The 11,962-nt window shown below is 57.9% G+C and overlaps 2 protein-coding genes across 4 annotated transcripts in view; both read left to right on the top strand.

The window, feature by feature from the left end:
• Positions 1-1,764: 1,764 nt before the first annotated feature.
• Positions 1,765-4,119, top strand: LOC132209612 (uncharacterized; the record flags this gene model as incomplete). The annotated part of the gene is made up of 3 exons (XM_059646329.1): positions 1,765-2,051; positions 3,223-3,438; positions 3,471-4,119. Coding segments are annotated over 3 exons (1,152 nt in total), but the record flags the coding sequence as incomplete, so codon positions are not given.
• Positions 4,120-6,455: 2,336 nt separating this feature from the next.
• Positions 6,456-11,962, top strand: part of chd7 (chromodomain helicase DNA binding protein 7) — a 274,019-nt gene continuing 268,512 nt past the window's right edge. For 2 of the 3 annotated variants that reach the window (XM_048529010.2, XM_048529007.2), the window contains exon 1: positions 6,456-6,703. The gene's annotated coding sequence lies outside the window, so the exon portion shown is untranslated. Of the gene's footprint in view, positions 6,704-6,880; positions 6,968-11,962 lie in introns of those variants that run through there. The other variant, XM_048529008.2, reaches the window with a different exon arrangement.

The raw sequence follows: 11,962 nt of genomic DNA, 5'->3' as shown, positions 1-11,962 counted from the left end.
CCTCTTCCCTACCCCTCACTTCTTCCTTCTGCTTCCCCTCTCTCCCCCTGGCCCTCACCCTCCTTCCCCACTCCACCTTCCCCTCCCTCCACTTTGACCTCCCCCTTCCCCCACCTCACCCACCCTCCTTCCCCACTCCACCTTCCCCTCCCTCCACTTTGACCTCCCCCTTCCCCCACCTCACCCACCCTCCCTTCCCCCCACCTCCCCACCACCCTCCCTTCCCCCCACCTCCCCACCACCCTCCTTCCCCCCCTTTTGCCTCACCCTCCCTCTTCACCCCCAGCCTCCCTCTCCCTCCCTCTTCACCCCCAGCCTCCCTCTCCCTCCCTCTTCACCCCCAGCCTCCCTCTCCCTCCCCCCTCCCTCTTACCCTTACCCACCCTCCCCCTCCCTCCCCTTTGCCCTCACCCTCCCTCCCCTTTGCCCTCACCCTCCCTCTTCCCTCACCCTCCCTCTTCCCCCTCACCCTCCCTCTTCCCTTTCCCCTCACCTTCCCTCTTCCCTTTCCCCTCACCTTCCCTCTTCCCTTTCCCCTCACCTTCCCTCTTCCCTTTCCCCTCCCTCTTCCCCACATCCTCCCACCCACCCCCTCACCGCCCCTCCCCCTCACCGCCCCTCCCCCTCTTCACCCCCCTCACCCCTTCGTCCTCATCCTCCCTCCCCCTTCCTCTCCCCCTCACCCACCCTCTTCCCCCTCCCTCTCCCCCTCGCCTCCCTCTTCCCCTCACCCACCCTCTTCCCCCTCCCTCGCCTCCCTCTTCCCCTCACCCGCCTCCTTCTTCCCCTCACCCGCCTCCTTCTTCCCCTCACCCGCCTCCCTCTTCCCCTCACCCACCCTCTTCCCCCTCCCTCGCCTCCCTCTTCCCCTCACCCTCACTCTTCCCCTCACCCTCACCTACCCTCCCCTTCCCCTACCCTTCCCCTCACCCTCCCTTCCCCTACCCTCCCCTTCCCCTCACCCTCACTTCCCCTACCCTCCCCTTCCCCTCACCCTCCCCTCCCCCGCCACGTTTCCCCTCCCCTTCCCTCCCCCGCCACGTTTCCCCTCCCCTTCCCTCCCCCGCCACGTTTCCCCTCCCCTTCCCTCCCCCGCCACGTTTCCCCTCCCCTTCCCTCCCCCGCCACGTTTCCCCTCCCCTTCCCTCCCCCGCCACGTTTCCCCTCCCCTTCCCTCCCCCGCCACGTTTCCCCTCCCCTCCCCTCCCCCGCCACGTTTCCCCTCCCCTCCCCCGCCACGTTTCCCCTCCCCTCCCCTGCCACGTTTCCCCTCCCCTCCCCTTCCCTCCCCCGCCACGTTTCCCCTCCCCTCCCTCTTCCGCCTGCTTCACCTCCTCACCCTTCCTCCTCCCTTCACCCTCACCCTCCATAACCCACATTTCCCCTCCCCTCCCTCCCCACCTCCTCACCCTCCCTCCCCTTCCCCCTCCCTCCTCACCCTCCCTCCTCACCCTCCCTCCCCACCTCCTCACCCTCCCTTCTCCCTCCCCACCTCCTCACCCTCCCTTCTCCCTCCCCACCTCCTCACCCTCCCTTCCCCCTCCCCACCTCCTCACCCTCCCTTCCCCCTCCCCACCTCCTCACCCTCCCTTCCCCCTCCCTCCCTTTCCCCTCCCCTTCCCCCTCCCTCCCCCCTCTCGCCCTCCCCCCACCAACCTCCGCCGTCCCCCCACCTCCGCCCTCCCCCTCCTCGCCCTCCCTCCCCCTCCTCGCCCTCCCTCCCCCTCCTCGCCCTCCCTCCCCCTCCTCGCCCTCCCCCCACCTCCGCCCTCCCCCCCCCCACCCCGCCCTCCCTCTCCCCCCACCCCCTCCTCGCCCTCCCCCTCTCCCCCACCCCCCCAACCCCCTCCCCCCCACCCCCCTCCTCCTCTCCCCCACCCCCCTCCTCCTCTCCCCCACCCCCCTCCTCCTCTCCCCCACCCCCCCCTCCTCTCCCCCTCCCCCCCCCCTCCTCTCCCCCACCCCCCCTCCTCCTCTCCCCCACCCCCCTCCTCCTCTCCCCCACCCCCCTCCTCCTCTCCCCCACCACCCTCCTCCTCTCCCCCACCCCCCTCCTCCTCTCCCCCACCCCCCTCCTCCTCTCCCCACCCCCTCTCCTCCTCTCCCCCACCCCCTCTCCTCCTCTCCCCCACCCCCTCTCCTCCTCTCCCCCACCCCCTCTCCTCCTCTCCCCCTTCCCCCACCTCCTCTCCCCCTCCCCCCCCCTCCTCTCCCCCTCCCCCCCCCCTCTCCCCCAACCCCCCTCCTCTCCCCCAACCCCCCCACTCTCCTCCAACCCCCCCACAACCCCACCCCCCTCCTCTCCCCCAACCCCCCCACAACCCCACCCCCCTCCTCTCCCCCAACCCCCCTCCTCTCCCCCTACCCTCCTCCTCTCCCCCTACCCCCCTCCTCCTCCTCTCCGCCCCCTACCCCCCTCCTCCTCTCCCCCAACCCCGCCATCCCCCACCCCTCCCCTCCCCCCCTACCTCCCCACCCCCCGCCCCGCCATCCCTCACCCCTGCCACACCCCCACCTCTCCCCGCCCCGCCATCCCCCTCGCCCCGCCATCCCCCTCGCCCCGCCATCCCCCTCGCCCCGCCATCCCCTCGCCCCGCCATCCCCTCGCCCCGCCATCCCCCTCGCCCCGCCATCCCCCTCGCCCCGCCATCCCCCTCGCCCCGCCATCCCCCTCGCCCCGCCATCCCCCTCTCCCTCCCCCTCTCCCCGCCATCCCCCTCTCCCCTCCCCCTCTCCCCGCCATCCCCCTCTCCCTCCCCCTCTCCCCGCCATCCCCCTCTCCCTCCCCCTCTCCCCGCCATCCCCCTCTCCCTCCCCTCCCCGCCATCCCCGTCTCCCTCCCGCCCCGCCCATCCCGTCTCCCTCCCCGCCATCCCCTTCCCACCTCTCCCTCCCCACCCCTCCCCCCACCCCTCTCCCCCCTCCCCGCCCCCTTCCCTTCCCCTCCCCCCCGCCCCCTTCCCTTCCCCTCCCCCCCTTCCTTCCCCCCCCATCCCCTCCCCCCCTTCCCCCTTCCTTCCCCCCCCATCCCCTTCCCCCTCCCCCCCATCCCCTTCCCCCCCATCCCCTTCCGCCTCCCTTCCCCCCTCCCCCCCCATCCCTTCCGCCTCCCTTCCCCCCCTCCCCCCCCCATCCCCTTCCGCCTCCCTTCCCCCCCCGCCTCCCTTCCCCCCCCATCCCCTTCCGCCTCCTTCCCCCCCATCCCCTTCCCCCCCCGCCCCTCCCCCCCCCATCCCCTCCCCCCCCCATCCCCTCCCCCCCCCATCCCCTCCCCCCCCTTCCCCCCCCCCCATCCCCTCCCCCCCCATCCCCTTCCCCTCCTTCCCCTCCCCCGCCATCCCTTCCCCTCCCCCCTTCCCCCTCCCCCCTTCCCCCTCCCCCCTTCCCCTCCCCCCCTTCCCTTCCCCCCCCTCCCCCCCTTCCCTTCCCCCCCTCCCCTTCCCCCCTCCCCCCCTTCCCTTCCCCCCCCTCCCCCCTTCCCTTCCCCCCCCCCCTTCCCTTCCCCCCCCTCCCCCCATCCCTTCCCCCTTTCCCCCCCCATTCCCCCTTCCCCCCCCATTCCCCTCCCCCCTTCCCCCCCCATCTCCTTCCGCTCCCTTCCCCCCATCCCCTTCCGCCTCCCTTCCCCCCCCATCCCCCCCCTTCCCCTTCCCCCCCCCTCCCATCCCCTTCCCCCCCTCCCATCCCCTTCCCCCCCTCCCATCCCCTTCCCCCCCCCCCTCCCATCCCCTTCCCCCCCCCCCTCCCATCCCCTTCCCCCCCCCCCCTCCCATCCCCTTCCCCCCCTCCCATCCCCTTCCGTCTCCCCCCCCATCCCCTTCCGTCTCCCCCCCCATCCCCTTCCGTCCTCCCCCCCCATCCCCTTCCGTCTCCCTTCCCCCCCCCCTTCCCCCCATCCCCTTCCCCCCCTCCCATCCCCTTCCCCCCCTTCCCCCATCCCCCCCCTTCCCCCATCCCCCCCCTTCCCATCCCCCCCATCCCCCCCCTTCCCCCATCCCCCCCCATCCCCCCCCTTCCCCCATCCCCCCCATCCCCCCCCTTCCCCCATCCCCCCCATCCCCTCCACCATCCCCTTCTCCCCCCCCACCCATCCCCTTCCCCCCCGCCCCTTCCCCTTCTCCCCCCCGCCCCTTCCCCTTCTCCCCCCGCCTGCCCTCTCCCCTCTCCCCCTCCCCCAACCTCTTCCCTCCCCACCTCCCCCACCCTCTGCCCTCCCCCCCCGCCCTCCCCCACCCCCTTCCCTCCCCGCCGCCGCCCCCCACCCTCTGCCCTCCGCCCCCACCCTCTGCCCTCCCCCCCCACCCCCCCCGCCCCCCCTCTGCCCTCCCCCCGCCCCCCTCTGCCCTCCCCCCACCCACACCCTCCCCCCGCCCCCTCTGCCCTCCCCCCCACCCCCGCCCCCCACCCGCCCCTTCCCACGCCTGCCCTTCCCCCGCTGCCCCCTCGCCCCGCCCCCCCCGCCTGCCCTCTCCCCCCGCCCCCCCGCCTGCCCTCTCCCCCCCGCCTGCCCTCTCCCCTCTCCCCCAACCTCTTCCCTCCCCACGCCCCCACCCTCTGCCCTCCGCCCCCACCTCCCCCACCCTCTGCCCTCCCCCCCCACCCCCTTCCCTCCCCACGCCCCCATCCTCTGCCCTCCCCCCCCCCACCCCCACCCTCCCCCCGCCCCCCCTCTGCCCTCCCCCCGCCCCCCCTCTGCCCTCCCCCAGCCCCCACCCCTCCCCCCGCCCCTTCCCCTTCTTCCCCCGCCCCTTCCCCTTCTTCCCCCGCCCCTTCCCACGCCTGCCCTTCCCCCGCTGCCCCCTCGCCCCGCCCCCCCGCCTGCCCTCTCCCCTCTCCCCCCTCCCCCAACCTCTTCCCTCCCCACGCCCCCTCCCCCGCCCCCCGCCCTCACCCCCCGCCCCCTGCCCTCACCCCCCGCCCCCCCGCCCTCACCCCCCGCCCCCTGCCCTCACCCCGCCCCCCGCCCTCACCCCGCCCCCCGCCCTCACCCCACCCCCACCCTCTGCCCTCCCCCCGCCCCCCCTCACCCTCTGCCCTCCCCCCGCCCCCCCTCACCCTCTGCCCTCCCCCGCCCCCCGCCCTCACCCCCCGCCCCCTGCCCTCACCCCCCGCCCCCCGCCCTCACCCCCCGCCCCCTGCCCTCACCCCGCCCCCCGCCCTCACCCCACCCCCACCCTCTGCCCTCCCCCCGCCCCCCCTCACCCTCTGCCCTCCCCCTGCCCCTGCCCCCCCCTCTGCCCCTGTCCCCCCGCCCTCTGCCCCTGCCCCCCCCCTGCCCCTGCCCCCCCCGCCCTCTGCCCCTGCCCCCCCGCCCTCTGCCCCCCCCGCCCCCCCGCCCTCTGCCCCCCCGCCCCTCACCCCCTGCCCTCCCCTCCCCTCACCCCCTGCCCTCCCCCCGCCCCGCCCCTCACCCCCTGCCCTCCCCCCGCCCCGCCCCTCACCCCTTCCCTCCCCCCGCCCCGCCCCTCACCCCTTCCCCTCCCCCCTTCCCCCGCCCCTCCCCCCTCCCCCCTTCCCCCGCCCCTCCCCCCTCCCCCCTTCCCCCGCCCCTCGCCCCTCCCCCCTTCCCCCGCCCCTCGCCCCTCCCCCCTTCCCCCGCCCCTCGCCCCTTCCCCCTTCCCCCGCCCCTCGCCCCTTCCCCCGCCCCTCGCCCCCTTCCCCCGCCCCTCGCCCCTTCCCCCGCCCCTCGCCCCTCGCCCCTTCTCATTCTCACTCATTTCCTTGTCTTCATCTGCTCTTTTTTCCCCTATTCTCACCCCACGCCATCATTTCCTGTCACCCCTCCCCATGTTACGTCTCCCATCTCCGGTGCCCCCTTCTCTAACTTATCGTCCATCCTATTGGTAAATATCACAGAACATTTCCTTTTTTTAGTGGAATTTCCCACCCCCACCCCCCACCCCCCACCCCCCACCTTGCGGTTTGGGGGCTTTAAAGGGAAAGTCAAAGATAGAGGAAGCTGTGGAGACAGAGAACGTAATCCGGGCCCAGGCGGCCGCGCCGTTAATGTCCCGAATCCTGCCGTTTGAATTTTTAAAAATAGAATCCCGTTTCCTGGAGCTTGTAACCGCGTGCTCCTCTCTCGGGTGGGTGGGAGGTGGGAGGTGGGGGTTGGTGGATTGGGCACTGATATGCAAAGTAGACCCAATGACGTTAGACACTGGAAGCGCGTACGCTCCATCAGCGCGAAGACGGTCTCCGGCTTGTGGCGACGCGGACGCGCGGGGGTGGTTTTGGGGTGGGAGGAGAGCTGGTGAGGTGACGCGGACGTCGTGGACTGGTAGGCGGGGCGCACGGTCTTGTCTGGTCTGGTTTGGTTGGAGTGGGAGGGGAGGCAAGTCGCGGGGCCGCGCGGTGGTAGGCGCGCATATGCGCGCGCGGCATCGGATCTAACCGGTTTGGCGTGGGGGGGAGGTGAGAGTGGAAGAGGAGAGGGAAGCGACGGGCACGCGCGGGGGAAGCCGGGGCTCCAACTTCTGGTGAGAGAGAAATAACACAAAGGGAGTGAATGAGGACAGGCGGCGAGCGAGAAGATTATCACAAGTATAAAACACGAGTGGAGCGCCGCCGGGGGAAGAGAAAAAAATACCCTATTTAATAAACTGTATAAAAAAAAACAAATTTTAATTGGAGCCGATTTATAAACGTACCACAGCGAGTGAAGGGAAAAATATTTTTTTTTAAAAAAAGGAACACCAACAAAGTAAGTACGAAGAAGTGTCTGTGTGTGTGTATGTGTGTGTGTGTGTGTGTGTGAGAGAGAGAGAGTCGGCGTTTAGGTCGAGTTAAAGGAAATTTGAGTGTAAATAAAGATGAAAGGACTAGGAGGAGGAGGTGGGGGGCAGGCGGTCAGCGAGATCACTAACTAGCAGGAGCTGAGGAGAGTGCGTTGCCGCTGGCTAAAGCAGCCATTAACATTTCATTAATATAGAGAGAGCAGCGCTGTCCTTTTCCCTCACAGCCAGCAGTGAGTTTACTGTCTCTCTAATAAACGTGTCGGCGCCCTGTCTTCTATTTTGTGTGTGTGTGATGATTGTGGGTTGAGTGTAAGTTTCTTCTCTCTCTCTCTCTCTCTCTGTCTGTGTGTGGTTTGGGTACTTGGTGGTTCCCTGAGGTCATTTGGAGTGGACTCGAAATGGTTTGAACTAGTTTCTCACACGCACCGCGGCGGCGAGGGTCAGGGGGAGGCAGTGGGAAGACGGGGAGAGAGAGGGTTCTAAAGGGACAGAGATAAAGGGACTGGGGAGGGGACCAGATAAGGAGGGGAGCGGTTTTATAGATCACTCTTGCTCTTTTTTTGAGAGGGGGAGAACATTTCACTTCAAGCTCAAACGGCATGTTTAATGTTTCCGTTACTGTTTCCTTTGCTAGTTGTATTTGAGTAACCCACCAAGAGGCAGAGATTAAAAAGGCGCTTCTCTTTGTGGTCGCTCTCAGTCTTGGTTAGTTGTCGCTCACTCTTGGTCCAGCCGGTGGTTTTAATCTCTCCCCTTTTTTGATAATAGGGCAGAACGTGGTCTCTGAAAGACCTCGGCTCTTTCGCAACAGAATGGAGTGTGTAGTTAAGCTGGGTTTTTAGTCACTTTGTGTCTCTTTAAAGCTCAAACCAAACGTGGAACTGTGCAAATCGACTTTTTTCATTCATTCATTCGCTCCGTCTTCAATATTAGCCGATTGTTTCTCTTAAAATCTGGATGTGTGCGCGTGTTTCTGTGTATATATTTCAAAGCTGAGTTCATGAGAGGACAGAAAACACGTGCATTTGTGAACTAGTAAGGAGAGAAAAAAAATCAAGGTGAAGGGGGGCAATAGAGAATGTTCAAGGCAGGGGAAGATCCCACAGCTTTGAAACAGTCGCCCAACATTTCACTAACCACCATCATCAAGGCTTAATCATCCATGTTTGTCGTTGTCTTCGGCGGCAAGGACACACATTCACACATTGTAAACCTCTTTGTTCGAGGGGGTGGGGGGAAAGAAACATGCGCACACTTTTAAAATAAAAAAAACTTGCAGGTCAGCTTTCAGATTTGTGTTACCCGCTATAAGGCCAGTGAATTTTAGAACTCTTTCCAGACGTTTCACAGTAGACTAACTTTTTTTTCCGTTCTGAGAAGAACAGCTTCGTTTGTTTGGTCAGCGTTTTCTCTCTGGACAGGCTGTACACAAAGAATCGCTCTTAACCTAAGATGGCAGCTTAATTTGACTCCGGTCATTGACAGTAATTATAAGAAAGACTGGAGCTATCCTGTCTTTTGCTTGCGCCAAGTTTTTTTTTCCTCTCTTCTGTTGTCTTAAGCAGTGATTCTTGATTTTTTTGGGGGGGTTATTAAAATCTTTATTTCCCGTAGTGGTTTAATATAGATTTTGATTTTGTTTTGAAATAAAACACAACCGTCTGCTTATGGAAAAAAAGTGACTTTCAGTACGTTGCAAATAATCGGCTCGCATGTTGAATGAGTAAGATTCAGAGAAATCTACCTGCCCCACATCGAGCTACCGTGCAAGGCTGCAGAGGTCTCGCTTCCAGTTATGGAGATGGAATACAGGAGTGTAATGTACGGGTTATATTTATGAAATCGGGGTGCACAACGACCCTTGATCCAAATATTTTGTTAGATATAGTTAAACAAGCGAAATGTATCATCTGACGACTAGATAGATGCATGCCCCTGTCTCTAAAGACGGAGTGCTGTGAGCAGCCATTTAAGTTTTAAATGGGATCGACCCTCAATCTTTTGTTAGTGATGATGTGGTATGTTTGTATTTTTTTTCTTTATATGCGGTTTTACTTGTCCGAAAAAAAACGTTTGCAAGTATTTTGAAGGACAAAGCTGATGTTTGGATTTAAGAAGATTAATTTCGCTCATCACTCGTGTCAAATGACCTAAATCTATTTTATGCTAATAGTATTTAGTGATACGTGTGTATATTTATATATCATGAAGCTTTACAAATATGAGTTACGTTAGGAAATCTCTGATTCTCTTCTAGGATTGTAGGATCAATTAGAGACGAAGTAGCCGAGTTATGAGTCTGGCTAGATGATGAGAGTTACTTCAGTACTTTAACTTGTTTTGTATTCCAAATCAGCCTTGAATGTTAACTTTTACGAAATGTCTTGTAGAGCTTTTGCAATAGTTTACAGAGCAGCATAGGGATGCATAGATACAGACATTTTGTGTATGTGACGGATGGTAAACATTCAAGTAAGCAGCATATTAACCTTGCTTTTGATTTGCTTTCACGCAAGGGGAGCTAGTTTTTTCTGTCCAAGCTTTGGCAAGTCCCCTTCACAGAACTGAACTACACTGTAGTTCAATCTACAATAGCATATATTTTTGGTATTGCCCTGGAGAATTACCCTCTGTAATGCCTTTATAAAATCCTCCAAATCCGGTGGCAAGGAAGGTGGTTCAACGACAGCATATCCCCTTCCAAACCAATGTGTCCAGCAGCAAGGAACATATCACAGCTCTTGTTATTGAAAAATGATGTTCATATACCATGCATCAGACTTCTGGAGCAACTGTTATTTGAAATTCTGCCATGGCAGGAGATTGCAACAAGGACACTTTAAATGCTTTAAGGTTGTCTCAAAGCATTGCTGAGGAGCTCAATTTACCTGCACTGACTCAGGCAAGGCCCTAGTTTTTTGGCTGACCAAAATGAAGACTCATTTTGGAAAGCACTGAACAGAGTCTTTGGAATATACATATGGTAAAGTTTAGGTGTTGGAGTGAGGGCAAAATCCCCATACAACCCATTTAGTCAACCTTTCAAGCACCTCCTGACCCAAATGTGGCAGGTTCCTCAGGTTGACTTTTCAGCCATTTCAGAACATGTTGAATTGGAATAGAGGCAGCTCCTTGATTCAACAGTTATCACCTAAGAAGATCGAAGTGGTTTGGAAATCCTCAACTGTAAGTGCCACATATTCTTGAGATAAATATAGATATAGATATAAAGCAGAATTTTGAGTTTCATGCACACTTTTTTTTTAAATTAAAAATATCATAAACAACTGAGATAAGCACTTTGAGAAAACATTGCTTCATTGAACACGTATTTATTCAGTCATTGGATGTGGACTTTGCTAGCAATGACACTTATTGTCTATCTCTGAGAAAATGATGGTGAACTACTTCTTTGAATACAATTTTGTGGTATGCTAGATTTCAGAAGGCAGTTGAAGGTCAATTGCACTAATATTAGTCTGGTGTTTTGTATAGGTTGGACTGGGTAAGAGGGCCAAATCTTTTTCCTAAAGAGCAGTAATGGACCACTGGGGTTTTGCAATAATCTGGCCACAATTGCCGATGTTAGATTTTTTTTAATTCCAAATTTTGATTTAATGAATTTCAATTCCCTGGATGCAGCTAGTAGGATTTGAGTACATGTGTCTGAATCATTAGTCTAGGCCTTTGGATTACTAGTCCAGTAATCTAGCTCATATGCTACCTTTTTAACTATTCAAAGATGTATATATTTTGTGAGAAGTATTGAATTTATGTATCACAGCTTTTTTATGTTTGATGTAGAGTTTTATTTGTTCTGAAATTATAAGATACAGAAGTTGAATTAATAACGTGTGATGTAAACATTGAAACTGAGGCTGAGAAATGATGCAGACAGCTTGGTTCTGTAGATCTATTAAAGATTGTATAGTTAATGGTGAATAATATTTGAATCAGTTTAGATTATATGTATCGTATGTGACATATTTTCTGACATTTACAACATGCTGGATATTGATACAGTGTTCAATCTGCAGCCTCTCCAGTGTCAATAGGAGGGAAGAACCAATATACGTAACAAAGTAAAATCATATTTGTGTTTCATGTTGAATGAGTCACTACATCAGTTCCTCCCCAGCCACCTCTGTTGAAGGGATTGGAATGTAGAAACAGGAGTAAGCCACTCGATGTGTCTGGCCGCCTCCTCCATTCATTCATCATGGCTGATCTTTCCATCAATCCTCTACCTACATGCGTGCCTCTAAGTAGAAGCCAAATAGGTACGTGGAGAAAAGAATGGAAGAATATGCTTGTACTGTAAATTGAGTTATAGTGGGAGGAATCTTGTGTGGAGTAGAAGCATTGGGATAGACCAATGGGATTAAAGCACATTGTGCTGTAAATTTAAGTCAAAGTTTCTTTAATTACCAAAAACCAAGGTATACATATAAAGCAGTTAAATGAAGAGAGATTCAGATTTAAGGCTTTATCTTATTAAAAGTTAAAAACTTTATCAACTATCAGTGGAGTAATTTAGTGAAAACTGCAATGATATCTTGATGGTGTTAGTTACATTAACAATGTAAATCATGCAGAATTCAAATATAGAACATTTAGACAGTGTAATTGTTAGTAAACATTCTAGGTAATAGCACTTGATAGAGTAGGTTCTCAATTGTTTCTTTTTGAACAAGTAGTTTGGAGATTATTTGTGAAAAGCCAAAATTTGCTGTAACTCTTGATTCCAAAATAGCTGAATGTAAAGGTAAGGAATTCACAAATGATCTCCTCCAGATTTAAATTACTGAAATTATTAATTCAGAAATCAAGAAAAGCTAGGTCTGTTAACTTTTTTAAAAATTTCTTCAGCCAACCTTCAGATTGGCAGCCTGCTCTTGAACTTTCAGACTGCACCAGTCCAGGTGCAGTCTAACTAAGTATGCAGTTGAACAATCTACTTTTCCAACTCTTTTCTAGTTGTCGCTGATGATTTTGCAGCCTTTGTCCCAGTTATCTTTATCCTGATCCTCTAATTCAGTTCATCCCCAATATTATTAATTGTGAAATTCTCTAAGAATATTTGTTTTGAGGGCATGGGGATCACCTTTTATATGTAATTCAGTTTAAATGTGTGGCTATTGGTATGCATCCTCCTCCGTAAGTAGTGCTCTGTGATTCTGTACCCCTCCATAAGGCTGTGGTGAATGTAACAAGGATAAACTTAG

Source organism: Stegostoma tigrinum, chromosome 5 (assembly GCF_030684315.1).
Source record: "Stegostoma tigrinum isolate sSteTig4 chromosome 5, sSteTig4.hap1, whole genome shotgun sequence".
Taxonomy (NCBI): Eukaryota; Metazoa; Chordata; class Chondrichthyes; order Orectolobiformes; family Stegostomatidae; genus Stegostoma; species Stegostoma tigrinum.
Note: the sequence above shows the minus strand (reverse complement) of the source record. Positions and strands in the feature narration are given on the sequence as shown.